This window comes from Mustela nigripes, chromosome 9, assembly GCF_022355385.1.
Source record: "Mustela nigripes isolate SB6536 chromosome 9, MUSNIG.SB6536, whole genome shotgun sequence".
NCBI classification, from domain to species: domain Eukaryota; kingdom Metazoa; phylum Chordata; class Mammalia; order Carnivora; family Mustelidae; genus Mustela; species Mustela nigripes.
In genome coordinates this window covers 9,025,768-9,045,036 of record NC_081565.1, presented here as the reverse complement: position 1 = coordinate 9,045,036, position 19,269 = coordinate 9,025,768, and the positions used below count along the sequence as shown (strand labels likewise).

The 19,269-nt window shown below is 45.7% G+C and overlaps 1 protein-coding gene across 3 annotated transcripts in view; it reads left to right on the top strand.

The window, feature by feature from the left end:
- The window catches only part of PBX3 (PBX homeobox 3), a 215,427-nt gene extending 201,455 nt beyond the window's left edge, over positions 1-13,972 (top strand). For 2 of the 3 annotated variants that reach the window (XM_059410798.1, XM_059410801.1), the window contains 4 exons: positions 7,195-7,360; positions 8,627-8,739; positions 9,561-9,650; positions 12,422-13,972. In XM_059410798.1, the coding sequence (XP_059266781.1) occupies positions 7,195-7,360; positions 8,627-8,739; positions 9,561-9,650; positions 12,422-12,514 (462 nt within the window). In that variant the 3' untranslated portion in view covers positions 12,515-13,972. The remainder of the gene's footprint in view (positions 1-7,194; positions 7,361-8,626; positions 8,740-9,560; positions 9,651-12,421) is intronic. The other variant, XM_059410799.1, reaches the window with a different exon arrangement.
- The last annotated feature ends 5,297 nt before the right edge of the window (positions 13,973-19,269 follow it).

Sequence of the window (19,269 nt, the reverse complement as noted above, 5' to 3'; positions counted from 1 at the left end):
CAAAAAGTGTCTGATTTTAATTATTTCAAGAATTCTCAGATCTGCCAAGCTTATCCTCCTGATAGAATACAGGAATGGGACTGTCAATTTCTGTGATTGTGTAGGCCAGCACAGGGCCTGGTGTACTTCTGGAGATTGTTAAATGACTTCTAAACAATATTTTAAAGAGGGAGATTGGTTCCTTTTTTCACTGTAAAGTATATTTCTCTAATTAAAAAAAAAAAAAACAATATCTGCTTATCTGAAATCAATTTGGGTAATATTTGAAAACACATAGAAATGACTTATAAATCCACTCTAAAAGATAATCACATTCTGAGTGGTGTGTGGATCCTAATATTTTTTTCCTGTACATATGCATGTGTGTGTGTACATTAGCACATATGTGAGTATTTTTACCCCCCAAATCTCATGTCATATGAAAGAAAAAAAATGCCCTTTGCTCCTCTTTATAATATATTGTGAATATTTCCCCATGTCAATAAATATTCTTCCTCAACATGATTTTTAATCAGTGATGATATCCCATTATACAGGTGTGCTATAAATCTACTTTTTTCCCCTAGTGTAAATAGGACTGTAGTGAATCCCTTTACACATATACCTCTAAATATTTCCTCAAGGTAATGTCTTAGTAATGCTGATTCAAAGGGTCTATGCAACCCTATTCAAAGGGTTGGCTTACTCTCCAGAAAGATTATGCTAAATATTAATTTAACTATGTCTATCTCTTTAGGTTTCCTTCTTTAATCAGACTGTTTTTGATTTCCTGAAGCTGACAAGTTCGTTCTTGGTCTAGCCACAAAAGGTCATGGTGACACATGAAAGTGGTTGCCTGAATGAGCCCCACTTTTATAGCCAGAGGTCTTTAGTAAGCACACCCCATCAGGGCTTTGCACTGTACTCACACAAAAAAGTGGAAGTGAAACCAGAGTTAGCCTGTTCACCTAAGACAACAGTCTTGAACTTGGTTATATACATGGTCCGTAAGTGCCTGAAGGTATTAGGGCCTGGTGACCAGCTTTCCTTATACATGTATAAACTCTTTCTGAAAGTCCATGAGCCTCAGAAGGCAGCTGTGGTGGAAGCATTGTGTGGGGTTTTCCCCTCTTCCACTTTCTCACTTGCCATTTTTCCACTTTGATGAAAGGAAATCTCCCACCTTATATGATGGCCCATTGCCCCAAAGGGTGAGACCCTCTCTGGTCCCCACTAAGGGATTGTATAAAATACTGGTGATAACCGAACCACCTTCAATCAGTGCTTTCTAACCCTGTACCCCTCTCATTAAGAAATATATGTGTGATATTTAAAAAAAAAAAAAACAAAAAAAACTACTCTACTTTTGATGGTTAAAACAAGTTCTTGTATTTTTTTTTTCAAAGATTATTTATTTATTTGACAGAGAGACATCACAAGTAGGCAGAGAGGCAGGCAGAGAGAGCGAGAGAGAGGAGGAAGCAGGCTCCCTGCCGAGCAGAGAGCCCGATGCGGGACTCGATCCCAGGACTCTGAGATCATGACCTGAGCCGAAGGTAGCGAATTAACCCACTGAGCCACCCAGGCGCCCCAACAAGTTCTTTTATTTATTGGAATAAGTCTTTGTATTGCTTTGATCAGTTTTAGACTAATTGTAATGATAGCCTAATCCAGAAAGATGTATTAAACATGTAGATCCTTATAATATAGGAAATAAAACAATTTTCAATTTCCATTTTTTTGTAGAGCATAAACGTATTTTGTATTAGGAGACTATGGAAAGGAAATGTAATGGAAATACACTTCTGAGAACAAAAGAGAACGCAAACTTTCTGACTGTTCAAGAAAAGCAAGTTTATGTATTTTTTGAAATGGATTGTGGGTATCAAATTGCTTTGCTATTTAAATTTGGTTGGATACATTTTAAAGAATAGTGTTACCGTTTTATTTTAAAATGTCAACATTTATGACAAACTGAAATAACACTGTTTATAACTGTATAAACTTATAATGAAAAATTGTAGATACCAACTTCAGAAATGTGCAAAGGACAAAATATGTGTAAGCGGGTACCTGATTATTCAAAATTTCTTTAGGGAATATTCCAGCAAAAATGTGTGCCATCCACTGACACAGGACAGGCACCTTGCTGGGAAGGCTGCCTCGCCCGGCCTCAGGTGTCCTCACCTGAACCCATTCCCCACTGGACTTCCTAGAAATCTCACACTCATCCTTTGTCTTCTCTCCACTACTTTTCCACCTAGTGAGGCCCTGCAGAAGGGAGCTGTGAGATGGCTTGCAGGGCGCCTCTTTAGGCTTTCCCCTGGCAACAACACTCTCCCTTGTCCTGGACCATAGCCAGAACCCAGATCCTGCTGCCCCTGCCTTTACGCACACCCACCCCTTGGTACCTGTGCCTAAGTGCCCCTTGCTGTGCCTCATTCTCCCCAGTGGGAATGGCCCTCTCTTGTTAGTCCTCCCCTCCAAAGTCCCTTCTTTCAGAGACAGCTGAGTGTGTGATCACCACCATCTTGCATTTTTATGAATTATTTTGAGCGTCTTGCATTGTTATATCATCAGATTGCAAATTCTAGGCAGGTAGAGGTACATGTTTATTTGTTCTTTTATCTCCTCATGCCACAAAGTACAGTATTGACCATAACAGATACTCAGTAAACATCCCAACTGATATTAAAAAGGAAAAAACAGATGGGGAGTCCTGGTGTTGAAACCTGGAACTATGACACTTTGCTGTCTGATTCTGGGCGACCTGCGGAATCTGGGTCTCTTGTTCCTTGGTTGGTATAGCATGGGAGATAGCAAGGGGTAGTAGTCATCAGATCACTGCCATGGGCCAAGTCATTAACATACCCAAAATTCTATGGCTTGTCTTTTTTTAGATTCCACATATAAAAATATTTGACCTTTTAAAGTGATTGGCAGTCTGCTGCTGGATTGAGTTAGGGAAACGCATGGCTCTAGTAAACAGTGAGACCGGAAGTGTTTCTGGCCACTTCTTGGCCTTGCAGAGGGGCCCCGGAAAATCAGCAGCCTGCAGAATGTTCCCTACTCATTTCCCCAATTGTCAAAGGCTCACAGTCTAGGAGCTGTGACCATGAATAGAAGGAGGCATGTACTTGTATTTTTATTCTCTCTCTTTTTTTTGGTCATTTTTAATTGGTCTTAAAATCTCACCTGGCCCCTTGCCTTCTGCACAGTCCAGAGTCATGAATCCTTGATACATGGCTCAAAAGAGAAGCACGGGACAGCATATTCCCTTTCTCTCCACCAATTTCCTGCCCGCGTTTCTGTTCTGGAACCAACACACAGACCATTCCAGCTCCGAGACGGCGCAGGCTCTGCTCTGCTCACTGTCCCATGTGTACAGCCTGGTTCCACGGTGAGAACCGTGTAGGAGGGATGCATGTGATCCGTGGCTTTTGGTGCTTCTTACAGGGTGAGGGTGGAGATTTCATTTGCAACTAATTGTACCCATCTGGTTTTAAAGGTGACAGAAATTCCTGAACTTAGGTGTCGATTCGTGCATTAATTACACTGATCTTAGTTGCGGCAGCCTGTTCTTAATGGCTGATGGCCGCAGTACCCAAATCTGTGATCTCAGAATGTGACGTGCATATTTTAATTTGAGAAATAGTTTAACATTTTTAGATATTCATTTAGATGTGGTTATGCAGGTTAAACATAACGTATGATCACTGCTTCTTTCATTGCTTCCAATTAAACCTTGCTTGTTAGTTTAACCTCTAGGTAATCCCATCAAACAATTGGTGTCAAGGAAACACTGCCCACAGTAGCTTTGGATGAGTGGCCATTAATTTTAATTGCCTTGATATTAAAGATTAAGAAGTATTGGGACTAGCAGAATAGAAACGATCTGATGTCAAGCAAATCCACTTGCTAAAGCTTCCCCAGGCTGCTGGTGATATTAAAATTTTACTGTGAGAATTAAATAAACCTTTATTAGTGATGACTGTTGTTTGATTGGTCCAGGGGTATGCATAAACACGGGATTCTTGCGTATCTGGAGATGAGACCCTTCCGTGGTACAGAGATACCTCAATTATGAAACTGTTAATAAAGCTGTAATCTGATTTTCCAGGCTAGCTTTCATTAATGTATTATAGCTTCTCTGATTGTCAAGGTAATATTAACTACAAAGTACAGAATCCAACAGAGAATTGTTTAGAAGAGGAGAATTCTAAGATGGGCCTTTGTTGCTAAATTCAGAGTTGGGGAATTTTCATTAATTATACTTAAGAAATGCCATATTCCCTCTCAGCCAGGAATATCTCCCTTTGCACTGTAGATATATTCAATATTTAACTCTTTCAAAGGCCTGCTGGTCTTATTCAGACAAACTAGAGGGACGTATGTTGAAGGAGCTTTTTGAGAACCGGCTCTGTCGTTCTGTCTCCTGAGCTGAGAATGTGCTTGTAAAACATGAGGTAGGGTCTGAGGGAACTTGCTTTAACGAGCATAATCAGAACGGATACCTTTATGGTCCTTTTTCAATTTTGAGTCAAAACTTTTGTTTTTAGAGTCCTAGAATTCTGGTATGGGACTGGATCCTAAGAGTCACTGAGGCTAACTTCTGCTGCAGAAATCCCTTCCAGAGCATCTGTCTCCGTGTTCTTGGAGGCCTGGGCTCCACGTCAGCATCATCTCTGGTTTTCTCCTTCTCCCTTGACCTCTTCAGCTGGTCCTTGGCAAATTCCGCCAATGCCTCCCCCGTGATAGCTGCCCTCTCCATGACCTTTGCTCTGCCTGGTTCCGGTCCCCATTGCCTCCTCACCTGTACACTCTCCTGGCTTTTCCTCCCACTGCCACATCCTATTTGATGCTCATGTGCTCCTGCCCCAAGCATATGGGGCTCAAAGAAGGGAGGGCAAAGAAGGCCAATGGCCTGGTGGGGTTCAGTCTCCCGGGGCTGTTTGAGAACCTGATATTATCACCATCGAGGTGTTGGAACTGAGGATGATGATAAGAAGTGAGAGTGAACGAGATCTTAGTTCCTAATAGAGAACTGAATATCCGTTAGAATCGTCCAACGGTGGAATCAGGGACTTTGTGAGATAGGAAGTACCCTGTCTCTAGAGGTGGAGAGGCTGTAAACACAAGAGAAAACAGAAGGAGGTGCAGGTTTAGAGGACACATGGATTGCATTTTAGACCTCTTCAGTTGGAGATTGTCACAAAACATTTATATGTTAACATTTTACAATCAAGAATCGAAATTCTTCATACAAGTTAGACCTAGAGATGGAAATCTGGGGGCCATCCACACAGAGACAATGATTGAAATCATTAATATGGATAAAATTGCTCAAGGAGAAGAGAAAAGAGTCGAGTTTTGGCCAAGAGCTTAGTTGTGGAGAACACACACACACAGCATATCAGACACTGCTGAAAGATCAAAGAAGGAGAGAGAAAAGGCCATTGGATTTGGGATAGGTGTTGTGCTGTATAACCACCTCCGTCAGCCACCCAGGCCAGGGATGCCAAGGGCTCTGCGTAATGCTTGGCGCATAGGAGGTAGTTATTGAATGATAGTTCTTATAACCACTACTATTTGATACAAAGGCAGGAAGTGACATATACAGTCCATAAAGGGTGTGGGGAGGGGGAGGAATAATAGTGGAACAGAAGCAGCTAGGAAGTCCTGATCTCTAGCATATTTACTTCCTGATGCGTTTTGGCTCATTTCTGTCTGACGAACCTATGCTCATGGTTGCCACAGGAATCCTAGCAAGTGTGCCTGCCTGTGTATGTGTGCGCTCCCCAGTATGAGACAGCATGCGAGCAGAACCAAGGCCAACATTGTCTTCCTCACATGGCTTCCTTGCCAGGGTTCTCTGGCTCCTTCTGGAAGGATGAGTGCCATAGGTTGAAGAATGAGAGTTCTATTTCCAAGGCAATTAAACTCTTGGCAGAGAAGGTCAATAAGCATGCCCACTGGTGTAAGTTGGGTTGGAGGGCTCCTACGACTCCTTATTTTTCCTCAGGGCCTCTGCATCACTGTTCAGAATAAAACAGTGACCCACCCAGCCTGATACCACAGCAGTATGCCCCTTTAGCGGATTATTAAGAAATTATTAAAGAGTATTTTTAAACTGTTACTTTAGCAAAAGGGAGCTCAGAGCCTTTTATGTAGCAGGTGGGTTCCTTTTTATAACCTGCTGTGTGGGTTGTGTTGCTTTATCTAGCTCAGTTATAGGTGCCTGAACACGTCATGTAACTATGAGCAATGAGTCTTGGGCCGAAGTTTTGCTGTCAATGAAATGTGATGAAATCTTCCTGTCGCCAAGTTCCTCTTTAGAAAGCTCTTCAAGGGCCACCTGGGTGGCTCAGTGGGTTAAGCCTCTGCCTTCAGCTCAGGTCATGATCTCAGGGTCCTGGGATCGAGCCCCGCATTGGGCTCTCTGCTCAGCAGTGAGCCTGCTTCCTCCTCTCTCTGCCTGCCTGTCTGCCTACTTGTGACCTCTCTCTCTCTGTGTGTCAAATGAATAAATAAAGTCTTTTAAAAAAAAGAAAGAAAGAAAGCTCTTCCACTTGCATGGGCTGATGTCATAAGTAGTGTGTAAAAGACACAAGTATATTCCACCTGATGAAGTCAGAGCTGCTCCCCTGTATTTGCATTTGACCTTATTGGAATTACTTGAATTTCAAGTTGTGACCTTCTCATGTGGTAACTGGCCGAGCTTGAGCAGCCATTTTGGCAGACACACAGAACCTTCTAAGACAGGAGACAAAGGGGTCGTTCATCCATTATTAATTGATGTTACTCTTTTCAGCAGACCAAACACGATTCTGCTGTCCAACTGCCAAAATCGTTCTGGACCCAAAAGCAAGAAGTCATTCCTTCACAAAAATTTGTTATTTACCTAACTTAACAAATGTTCCCTTTAGTTTTTTCCAGCTCCTTTTTAGGGAGCCTGAACACTTAAATACCGATCGGTATATACCAACTGAATACTTTTTGTGAACAGTGCTCCTGTCCTTTTTAATGTGACTGTGGCTAACTCCAAGAAGTGGTGTTACTCTGAGTGTCAAGGTTTGCAGAAAGCAAAAGCGAACCTCGAAAACCATGGTGTAAGTTAAGAACTGAGTGTTTCCCAAGGTGTCCTCTTGGTATCCAATGGTTATTGCTGGAAGGTTGACCTCTCTTCCCCTTCACTTATGTCCGTGCGATTTGTAGGTATCCAACTGGTTTGGCAACAAACGAATCAGGTACAAGAAGAATATCGGCAAGTTTCAGGAAGAAGCCAACCTCTATGCCGCAAAGACTGCCGTGACGGCCGCACACGCAGTCGCCGCCGCCGTTCAGAATAACCAGACCAATTCGCCCACCACGCCAAATTCTGGTGCGTACTGGCCGCTCGCTCCCTACTTGGCTCGGGCAGCCTTGTGCCACAAAACGCGGTCCCACAGGCCAGGACACAGCAGCCCTACTGAGGACCCAGTGGAGTTATAAAGGAAGATTTATATTAAAACGAGGGCTTATTCTAGGGCCCGGCGAATAAGTGGATGGCCAGAGTCCATAAACCCACTGTTCCTAACGAGTGCTACTCGCTACTGGTAGATTCTGGAACCTTTATTTACACCTCATGGTGGTTTTTAATTCAGCAGTTATGCGGAGTGCTATCACTAATAAATATTTTAACTATATTCTTCCATGTATCATTTTAAGGTCCGTAGTGGTTTGTCAAAGAATGAAGGAGATAGCAGAAGTGGGAAGGTGACCTGGTGCTGTGCGTAATGAAGCTAAAATGTTGGGGTACAGCTGTGCTTCCTACCTAACACAGCTGCAGACTCCAGCCTGCTGCCCTTCTTGGCATTTCTTTAGCATCTGTGCTGACTTGGTAGGTGATGAGCCGTGAGGGGTGCAGTGCCTCTTACACGGATGCAGTGTCCGCAATATCGTGGTACATTTGGGCCACATTTTACGTGACGTTCGTGATGGAGTTAGAAACATCTATACATGACAGGGAACTTGGGTAACCGTGAACGGTGTGCAGCCAGTCCAGGCAGATGGACTTGGGGAGCAATTCAAGGCACTTTTCTAAGGAGGTCTTTTAAATATATCTTTTAAAGTTCAGAAAGCGAAGGGTTATTATTTCTTTGTTTTGTTTTGTTTCTCCTGCCCTCTCCCCCATCACCTCCCTCGCCCCAGACCCCTCACCCCCTGTTCTTTTTAATGAAACATGAACAGATGAAATTTAGGTAGAAGGTATATGGCTAAGAAAGAGCTTCAGAAAAATGTTTTTTCTCCGCATGACTGTCCACCATGACAGTTTATGACGGTGAAGAACTCACTTAACGGCCAAGTCCTAGAGAGAAATGCAAACAAGGGGGCGGCCTGGGGCCGGCTGCTGGGTGTTTTTCTATTTGCTTCCATCTCCTCTTTGTTTCTTATTTGGGCTTCCCCATTGGTAGGACTTTCCTAGCTGCAAAATGAACCGCAGGACCTACCTCTTTGGAGCTACCCTCCATCTTCTTAGATCCGGAAATGCTTTATGTTGTACACAACCTTTCCCTTCTGCACCTTTTCTCCTCTCCCTGCCTCTAGGTCTTTGAGGATTATGTGTGTAGCTCTCTGTTATTCAGCTACTTAACTCTTTCCTTTCCAGGTTCTTCTGGTTCTTTTAACCTCCCAAATTCTGGGGACATGTTCATGAACATGCAGAGTCTGAATGGGGATTCTTACCAAGGGTCCCAAGTCGGAGCCAATGTGCAATCACAGGTAGGAGAAATGCCCCAACTGGGGCCTTTCTGGCAGGGTAGGGTTTGGGCTCAAAACTCCATACTCTTCCCCCCGTGGAAGTGGTCTGCACATCCATGCAGAACCTGTGCTGGGTGCTTCCAAATGGGACCCATCTTCCCCACCATTTAATTTAACGAGAAGTCAGGTGAACAGTGACTTTTGATGATTCAAACCTGATAAACTTTGTGAATGCATTCGGCTCTGGCTTGAGCTCATGGAGAGGGTTGGGTGCATCTTACTTTTGTAACAACAGCAACAACAAATTGTGTGTGCCAGCGTATGTGTGGTTTAAAAATATATCACTCTTTAATTTCTGAAATTTTTAAAGTCAGAATTTAAAAAGCCCCTGAGTTCTTAAAGTATATTTTCTCATTCTCTTAATCGAGAGCAACTACTTGTGTGTGTGTGCTTGGGTGTGCAGCCCGTGCGTGCGTGTGTGCGCATGCGTGTGTGTGTATGTGAGAGAGAGAGATCCAGTATACATATTTATAAGTAGTTTGCACCCATAGCCACGCACATTTCGTTGAAGATATAGACGGGAAGTTTGCATTTTCCATGTAGATGGAAAGTTTGCATTGCCACGAAGGTGTTATTGTTGGGCTGCCATGAAAAACAAAGATGTGTAAGTTTAAATATGCAAAGAATTGCTGAAATTCTGCCAGTCACATTTGATTGATAAATTTGTCTTTCATTGAAGATGCTAAACCCTCATGGCACACATAATTCAAATTGTTTCCTTTTGTAAATGATGATGTTTTAATAGATTTGGGATGATGAATTTTGTTTCGTCTCACTTCTAGGTGGATACCCTCCGTCATGTTATCAATCAGACGGGAGGCTACAGTGATGGTCTTGGAGGAAATTCACTGTACAGTCCACATAATTTAAATGTGAGTACCCTGGGGAACCAGATTCAAAGAGCTGTAGGAACAGCGTCAGGTAAACAGTGACAAATAAATGAATGGCCATTTGACTTGGCTTCTCATCTTGTTCGCAGGTCGGGAAGGCAGCATTTTTGCTGCACTTTCATTTTATGAACACAAACACTTAATGTTACCCAGATGCCCTTAGAAGTCCTCACAAATGCCCCAAGTGGCGGCCGGCATTCTGTCACCAATAGGGAACTCAAATGTCGGCCCGTTAAGATGCCAGCTCCTACTGGCTGTGCTGTGTTCCAAGGAGATGGTGGAAAGCAGGTCATTTATCTTCAAATCAAGCAGCAGGAAACATTCCCACACAAAGCCCACATGAAGGGGCAGACTTGGAGGGCCCCAGACCAGACTAAACAAAAAATTCTGTTCTTAAGAACAAGCTGGCTGCATTGTCGATGTGGGATAGAAAACTTGTTCGTCACTCTTAGTGGCACTTTTAGTGGCCTCTTTTTTTTTTTTTTTTTTTCATTATGGAGGAAATCATTTTAGCTTGTGTAACCAATTCACCAAAATTTTACTTTTACCCTATACCGACATGGATGGAAAATGGCAGAACGCGCAGGTCTGGAAAGGGTGCCAGGGTAGGGAGGTGGTCCTTGGGCATCAGGCTGGAGCTGGGGCGGGCAGGAGCGGACAGAACCTGGGATTCCAGACCTCAGGAGGAAACGAACTGCGCAAAGCATGGTGGTAGAGTCAGGAGGAAAGTGGACAAAATTCTCCCTTTTTAGGGCCTTCGCTTGCTGTGAGAGTAAATATTAATGATTGAAAAAGTGATTGAGGATGTTCAATTGTAAAGGGAAGAAAGGACCATTAAATACTCAAATCTTTTACATTTGAAATGTCAAATCTTTCTTTTTGGGTTTATAAATAACTCATAATAACCCACAACAAACCATATAAAAAGCCTTTTAGTTGCATTTCTCCTTTTTCATTTAAGTGTTTTGAAATGCTTCAGAGAATGTGCGATATCCTTATCAACATGATAAAATATGAAACTGTGATTGCCTGCAGCATTTTAGAGACATGAATTCCATCTTCACTGATGAGGCTTGATAAGGCGCTGTTGTATAATACACTGCATAATCTCAAACCACCAGAGGAAGGATTAATTTATTTTGAAAAAAAGAATGCTTGCTGACAACCTCTCCTCCAGCTGCCACGCTGGGTAAAAATATTGTACATTTGTTGTTTATAAATTTGGATAAAAGAGGAATGATGTTTACTTCAGATGGAATATCTTCAGACTTGTATCTGTGTAAGAGTTTTTCTTTTTCTAAGTAGATTTTCATACCTGAGGGGCAAAAACGGCTTACCGTTTAGATAGAGAAGAGGATGGCTTAGAGTCCCACCAACACACGTGCGCGTGTCACCGTCCAGCCGGCACAACCGAGGCTTCAGAAACCGCGTCGCCTTGGAGTTACCTTTTTCCTGGCTGGAATCTGAGAGGCCTCCAGCCCGGCAAATCCTTTTCCCTTTGGCTCTGCTCCTTTCTGCCTCCTGTTTGCCCCTCCCCTCCCTTTCTCTTGCGCCTGGAGGCAGGAAAGGTGCCTTCCGTGCAGCAGGGTGCGATCAGAAGACAGGCCGCTCTCCAAGAACACTGACCCTGGGAGAAAGGCGCGGGACCACTGAGCACAGGGCTCACCCAGAAGCCGGCCGCAGGCTGGGCGGGGACCCCGGGGGGAGTTCTCTCCGGGCCCAGTGGCACAGGCCTCAAAGAAGCCTTTTTAGGCGGACTCAAGGAAGAAGGCGCGGACGGAGGCGAAAGAAGCAGGGGGGCCTCGTGACCCACCCAACACTGGCGCGGGAGGTCCGGGTCTGGGAACAGCACCGCGGGAGGCGGGTCTGAGCCGCAGGCACTGGGTGGCAGCCCGCTCCCCCTCGCCGCCTTCTCTCCGAAAGGCCCGCCCCGTCACTTCCACTCAGTGTTCCCCAACTCACGAGCCCAGCACCTCCCTCTTCTTGACTGACATAAAAATATGTAGCGACAAGCTGTCTGCCACAGCAGAAATCTGATCAGACATTGATTTCAGCAATTGCCTCTATGGGCCGAGACAGAAGGCGAATTTGTTTCTGAGCACTGTTATGGCGACGCAGGTCCGAGGCAGGAAGGGCCAGCGGCACGTGAGCAGCCGTAGCAACCTCCCGGAGAGGCGCCCCAGTTAGAGATAATTGGAATACAGATTTGAATAGTGGGCCCCTCCGCAGTTCATGCATTTTCATTCCGGAAGATGCTATTTGGAGGGAAATTCTGGCCTTCATTTTCCAAGGGTTACAGTAGCTGGCTGTCAGGCGTGCGTGGCAAGGGGAGGGGGGCAACTTCTCTATGGAAACGAGGATTAAGCCGGGCTGAAGTTTATACTTCGTGGAGCCCAAGGTCTGGTGGAGGCACCGCTTCGAGCTTCTCCACTGCTCTCTTGCGAAAAGATGTCTCTCCGAGTCACTTTATTTTTTACAGCCAATCAGAGGCCAAGCCGCACGCCCGCTTGAGGCTCGCCGAGGCCCTCCTTCAGCGAGCTGATTTATTGCCAAGACTTTACTTGGTGGGATGGATTTGTTTTACATGCATTTAATCCCACTTTAACACATGCTTCAAACTCCTGCCAAAGTGGGTTTAGAAAATACATTTTGCTAATGTAGCTTTGCTCTCACGTTGTCATCTGGGTATTTGAAATTGGGGAGGAGAATTAATCTGGAGACGTGCACCCGTTGAACTGTGTTTCTCCTTTCAGGCTAATGGAGGCTGGCAGGACGCAACAACTCCATCTTCTGTGACTTCCCCTACAGAAGGCCCAGGAAGCGTGCACTCGGATACCTCTAACTAATTTCCGGCAACACTTTTCCCTGAGCTGACATGCCTCGATAAGTGCATTCAGAGCAATAGGAGGAAAAGAAAAGCGTTTTTGTAGCCCACCGTCTACAGCTTTACTGTAAAACCTTGTCTTATTAGAGAACTTGGTAAATCAGTTTTTTAAGGAATCATAATCATTTGTATTTATACTTAAAAACACACAATGTTAAAAAAGCACTTTATCCAATTAGGCCAAGATTTAACATTGTTGACAGTCCTGTAGCTATTTTATCATAATTTATTATCGATATTTTACATTAATGGTCTCACAGTTGCCAATTACTTGGCCTTAAGGGTAAAAAGTACAATATATGCTAAACCTCAATCGTTAAAGCAGATGCAAAGATTCACCTCACCTAAATTGACTTTCTCGCATATTTCCATCGCAGACTTTGATTGTCTTTCTTTCATATCGCTAATGGGGTTGGAATAAAGGAGCTGTTTGGCTATCTCTGTTAACGATGGTTTGTTTAAGAATCTTCCTGGTCACGTTTGTGTTTCGATCTCTTATGTTATAATTAGATCAGAGACTGGTAGCATCTTTTCTCTCTCTGGAAGCACCAGTGCCCAGAGTCTGCTCGGTAATTAAATTATGGATCCAGATTGTTCTGGGGGATGAAGATGCTTGCTGCTGATAGAGGTGAACACGAGATCTGTCTGGGGTTGTACGGTGTGCGCTGGGTGCTGCACGGGCTTGTCAAGGTTTGCTCCATCCTCTGGGCATCGGCAAGGGCCCTGCTCTCTGGAGTGTTGTATATAGTGTAGCAAAAGAGTATTTATACATCTCACCAATCAAAACACAGCTTGATTACCTCATGCGAACTCATACAAACCAATAGAATTTCAACATGTTCTGTAGCTTAGAGTGCTCACTTACTACCTCTGAACAATACTCACGCTGTAGTTCGTCTCTTTCTTACCTTTTTGCATCTTGTAATTAACTCTTTGTTTCCCTTCATAAAATGTAATTGTACATTGTAATCTTTTAAAAGAAAAAAAAAAATCAGGGTTGCATTTGCAACCTTTAAAAAACCGAGAGTGGAAACATTGGGTCTTCAATGAACACGGGATCAGTAGAACTGTTGTAAATACTGAGAAAGCATTTTGAATGTCCTTCATCTTGTTACTAATCCATGCAAAAAAGAAAAAAAGAAAAAAAAAGCGGCGCCGATCGTGATGCATTCGGAGTCCAGTATTCGGTACCGTACACTTGACCCTGCGCGCTGGGGCCCCTCTCCTTCCTCTCTTTTTGTATTGTATGCGATTCTGAAACTGATTGAGTCATGAAAATAATTTGTGGCGGTGATTCTAATGTATTAAAAATGTTTCGTGTTCCTTTCTAACTGGATTACACCCTGGATTGAAAAAGTCTTCCTCGTGGTAGCTCTATGTAGTTTCAAACATGAATAAACTTTTTGCTTTCATGATTAAATGTTGCAATGTCTTAACTCCACCGCCATGGGAGCGGGCCAGGGCGTGTCAAGCTGCCCCGGTCACCGAGGGACTTGGAAATGACGGGGAAACAGGGACTGGAGGACGAGCCCTTGCCGACCGACGGCTCTCTCTGGCTCTCCTGACCGGCTCCTGGACCGCTGTGGCATGTCCTCCCCTGATCCCTGCGTTTTAAGAATGCCCCAAGGAAGCTCTTGGTCCCACTGACAGAGATTAGGAAAGTAAAGCTCATTAAAGTTACGCGAATGCCGCAAAGTCACAGAGTTGGGACAACAAGGGGCCACGCTTTGAACCCAGGAGCTCACATTCTCCTGACCTGACGATGCCCCTGGCACTTGTTTGATGGAAAGACCTTTTCTGTCACTTATTAAAAGAATAACCAGTCTCGTCACCTTCACTTCATTTCAGGGCTTCCGTGAGATACCAGTTAAGAACAAGTAAGAGTTCCTCCGATACGAGTGAGCCTCAGATAGCTACTGAAAAAAGACCCCAAAGCTTCACACCCTCTCTAAGTATACCCTTTAAAATTCTAGACTGATGAAATGTTAGACCAACAAGAAAGACTTTACTTAGATTAAGCATTGTTTTTGTTTTACTAAAATAGCCAGGAGTCCCATATATTTACATACACCTCTGTCGCGAATATCTAAATCTTTACCGTAAAAGAAGTGGAGAGCAGGTAATTGGCCTGTTTACTATATCTCAAGGAAATTGACTCACAGGAAATCAGATTAACGTTAATCAGCTGCAGCAAATTGTCTATGATAAATACAACTTTTACTATTTCAGTTGGTAGAGCCAAGCAAAACAAGGTCTAGGGCCACCGTTCCCATTAATCTTGAGGCAGTTATACCGCGAGACTAAACTTTACAAAATAGATCGCCCTCCAAAGCTGTCCTTCACGTGGGCTCTCAGCCTGCCTGTAGGAATCTCTCCTGTGGCTAAGTAGTTATTTGCATGATTCAATTAGCTTATGGGTCAGGCTTTCTTATCTTTGTACATAAAACAATCTCCAGGCTATGTGGTTTTGCAAAAATATCCTGTGGAAATCTGACACTTGTGCACGCAAATACGTCTTCTTTAATATCCAGAAACACACACTTCCTAAGAAGTGTATCTCAGCTTTCATGTCAGGCCAGCCGGTTGAGAGAGGCACGTATCAGCGCTTGTCAGAGGTTCTCGAGCAGACGAATGGCCCTTGAAGGAAGATCGGTGAGCCTGAGGCTTTATTCTGGGGAGGCCTGGATTAAGATCCCAGTCTCTTTCCCACGCCCTGGGTAGGGAACCCTCACGTTTCCTCTCTGCTCTTCTCTAGGGGGACAGAAGCATCCTCACTTCATAGGGAAGGAAACTGGGGCATGGCGTGGGCCCCAAGCTGCTTATGTTTCACTCCAGATTGGGTGAAATATATTCATCTCATGGATTTTCATCAGATCACCTTTTCTTGGTCAAGCAATGGGTTAAGGGTTGGACCCAGAGATGAATGAAATCAGGCCCCAGCCCTTGAGAAGCCAAGACCCTGGGCCTGGGCCTGGTTCAGATAGCAAACACTCATGCAGGTATTGGAAAGGTTGGTGGATTTCTGAACCCCAAGAGTCGAGAAATGAGGATCCCACAACCCATTCACAAGATCAAAGGAAATAAGAGCCATCAGTCACAGAAACTCACACCCCATGAGAGGCTAAGGGGCCTGTCCATGCATATAATACAGTCAGATGCACACGGGCACAGGTGGGCTCAGGGGCGCCTACATGTATGTTCGAGAGTTTCTGGAACCTAAATGAGCAGCTAATGTGGCACAAGGATCAGCCCCGTGCACAGCTGCGCATGAGCAGTGTGGCCGTGCAGACTAGGTTAGAACTACCCTATAACCCCGCACTGGGCAGCAGCCTGTGCCGTTCCCTAGCCAGAAGCGGAGGCAGGAGAGGCAGTGTTCCAGAGCAACGCCCTTCTGGTGTGGACGAGTCTCCCACACGCAGTGGTGTTTTACGTGTGAAATGTGCGTTGGTGCCAGGAGCAAGGTGCCTTCTTGGGGCTGACAGCTGCGATTTCTTGAGCACCTCCTGCGGACCAGCCCTGGGCCAGGTGCTTTCTGTATAGCATCTTATTTAATGCCCACAGAGCCCCACGTGCTCGGACTCTGAAACTCCAAGAGGTAACACCACCTGTCCATGATCTCCCACAGAGCTGGAGGGGGCCCCTCCCAGCAGCCACTTGCTGGACTGAAGAGGGGCTCCTGTGCACCTGGGCCACCAACCTGGGCCACTGTTCCCTTCTGGGGGACAAGGAGAGTCATCCCCCGTCACCCATCAGAGCTTGCAAGTGTCCCACCCATGCCTCTATTGCCCAGGCCACCTGAGTATCTGTGTCCTGCAGTGCATACAAGATGTGTGTCTCAGGCTCTGTGTGGTCCTGTCCATGTCTACGGGTCACAGGGTTGGGCACAAGGGACAGGAAGAGCCACGTATTGGGGCTTGGCCGGGCCTGGCACCGTAACTAATGGAGGCAAGTGGACTTGGGAGGGCAGCTGTCATGATGAATGAGAAGAGCTGAGCACAGAGCCTGGGGCACGTGTCCTGCATGTACTTTGTTACGGGCAGAGTCCGACCTGGGCCCCGTGGGTGAGTGCAGGTCCCAGGCGCTGTGCCCTTAGCTCCAGCCCCTGGCCACTGTGCCCACTGCCCACCAGCCATTCAGTGTGAGCAGATCTCCAAGCCCACCCTGGCTCTGCCTCCTGACTCCTGGCTCTGCCTCCCGCCATCTGTGTGACCTTGGACATGGGATGTCACCTCTTGAGCCAGAGTTTCCTTGTTCTCTCTTCTTGGGACGTTGTTTCCCTACTGTGTCCCTGATGAATGCCCGTCCTTTAAGGCTGAACCCAGACCTCTGCGCCCTCTGACAGAGCCAGGCTCTGCAGCCCCTTCTAGACGTCCAGGTAGGGACCTCAGGAAGAGAGGATTAGGACAAGCATGGGGGTTAGAGGGGAAGCTTCAGGGAAGGGCAGACCAGGCCAGGGACAAGTCTGTGCAGAGAGCAGGGGGCACAGTGAGCAGAACTGTCAGAGAAGCCACAAGGATGCTTGCTCGCTGCCTCCCCAGGCTCACTCTCCAAACCCTCACAGCAGCCTCGTGAACACGACCTGTTATCACCTCCGCTTTATAGACACGGAAACTGAAGCCACTTGGCCAAAGACACACAGAGCCGGAACATGAGCCTGCGTGAGTCTGAAGCCAAAACTCCCATTTTTAATGCTTTGTGCCTGACTGGCTTATCAAAGTGTCTCTTTCTAACACAAAGGACAGTCACTGTTGGTGAGCCTGACTTGGGACCTGAGTAGAGACCTCCTCAGGCGTACCACCACCCCCATCAGAGCCATGGGCTCCTGTCCCCAGCAACTTGGGATCCCAGGGACACCTTCAGGAAGACTACTGAGTTCACAAGCCCCTCAGGACAACAAATGGCCAGCATTTCCTCCCCGCTGGACCTGGGGACCCAACCACCTCTCAGCTCCGAGACCTCCACTGTCACAGACTCAGCCGATATGCACGGAGCCTGCTTCCAGCTGCGTCCCGCCAGGTGCACTGCCAGGAGCTACACCTCACAGCCCAGCGGCTCCTGGCCCCGTCACAGGGACGGAAATGGGTGCCGGGGGGTTCAATGTGGCCCCATGGCTAGGAAAGCCCCTAGGGCTGAGCATCCATGAACATGGGCTCCGAGTGAAACTGCCTGTCATTGAGTCCGGCTCTGCCTCATACCGGCTGCGTGTCCTTGGGCAAGTTGTGCAACCTCCCTGTGCCTCAGTTTCCTTAGCTGTCAAGCACCTGCCTCCCAGCATTGACGGGAAGATGGAGCTGGCTGGTGCAGCAAAGGGCCCTGCGGGGACCAGAGGCCGTGGCCAGCTGTCCTTCTTTCCTATCCGGTCCTGTGACTTGTACTCACATTCCAGCCACTGTCCCACTTGACTCACTGTGGATAAAACCGAGGTCTTCTGAGACCCAAGATCATGCATGTCCTTCAAGGCAGCGTGTTGTTGTATGAAGAGCTGGGGCCCCGGGGTCAGCCTAAATTCTGCCACTTACCCGCTGTGTGTGACCATGGGCACAGCACCTCCTCACTCTACTGCGTGGCCTCGATTTCCTCACCTGTAAAATGGGGAGATGTTGTTCCTCCCTTCCTCCTAGGGCTGGCATAAAGATTAATGAGCTGATGCACGCGTGGCAATTGGGATAGAGTGGCTTCTCTTCTTTCTGTTGTTATTATGACAGTGCCCCCGATCAGAAGGGGACACCAGTCTCTGGCCCTTCTGGTTGGAATGACTACTTCCGGTCAGCAGAAGGGTCGTCAGGGGATGTCAGCTGCCACGTGGGGTCCCTAGGAGAGGCCCAGCCTCTTCAACCCACCCCCTCTGCTCCGCCCACCCCCCTCTTCTCAAGCCTGGACAGAGGCCTTGGCCTCACCTCTCACCGCCATCTCAGGAGATAATAAAAGGCTGATTCCTTTTTCCTGGTAAAATTTCAGCAGAAAGTGTACGCATCATTAAATATGGAAATCCAGAATTTTATTAGCAATCTGCTAGATCTGAACTGACGCCAATTAAACAAAAAAGATATCATTTATAAAAAGGCAGAGTTCAACTTGTATTAAATATGAAATGCAATTTTCTCCTGGTTTTGATTTATTACTGGTGGTCCATTGTTCAAAGAAGCATGTTATATTTCAATAGAGAAATATTGTTTATTCATTAATATTTTAAAACGGGCTTATTGCTGTGCATGGCTCTCACCGAATGAAACTTATGATTTAAAACATGAATTAATAAACACATTTGAAAGTGTTAGACGAGATCACAACCTCTCATTTTTCATTTTCCTGGGAGCATATTAAATTTTTATAATTCTGCATCTACAGTTTTTTCTTTTAAATAAAGATGCAGATTTCGAATTACTCTGCTAATTTCAGGTAACCAGGAGCAGAAAAGCAATATCGTGGGGACCTATGTTAGGATCAGAGAATCCCAAGAAGATGCTCAGGTTTATTTTTGTAATATTCATAAATCAAAATAAATGAGCTTTGTGTGAGAGGCAGCATTTATGTGCGTTAGGATGCTGGCTGGAGCGGGCCTCGGCATTGGGACAATGTGTGTGTGTGTGTGTGTGTGTGTGTGAGAGAGAGAGAGAGAGAGAGAGTGTGTGTGCAGGTAGATATTTAGCATGTCAATGTTCATGGTCACACGTAGGTATGATTGCGTGTGTCCATCAAAAACCATGTGTATCAGCC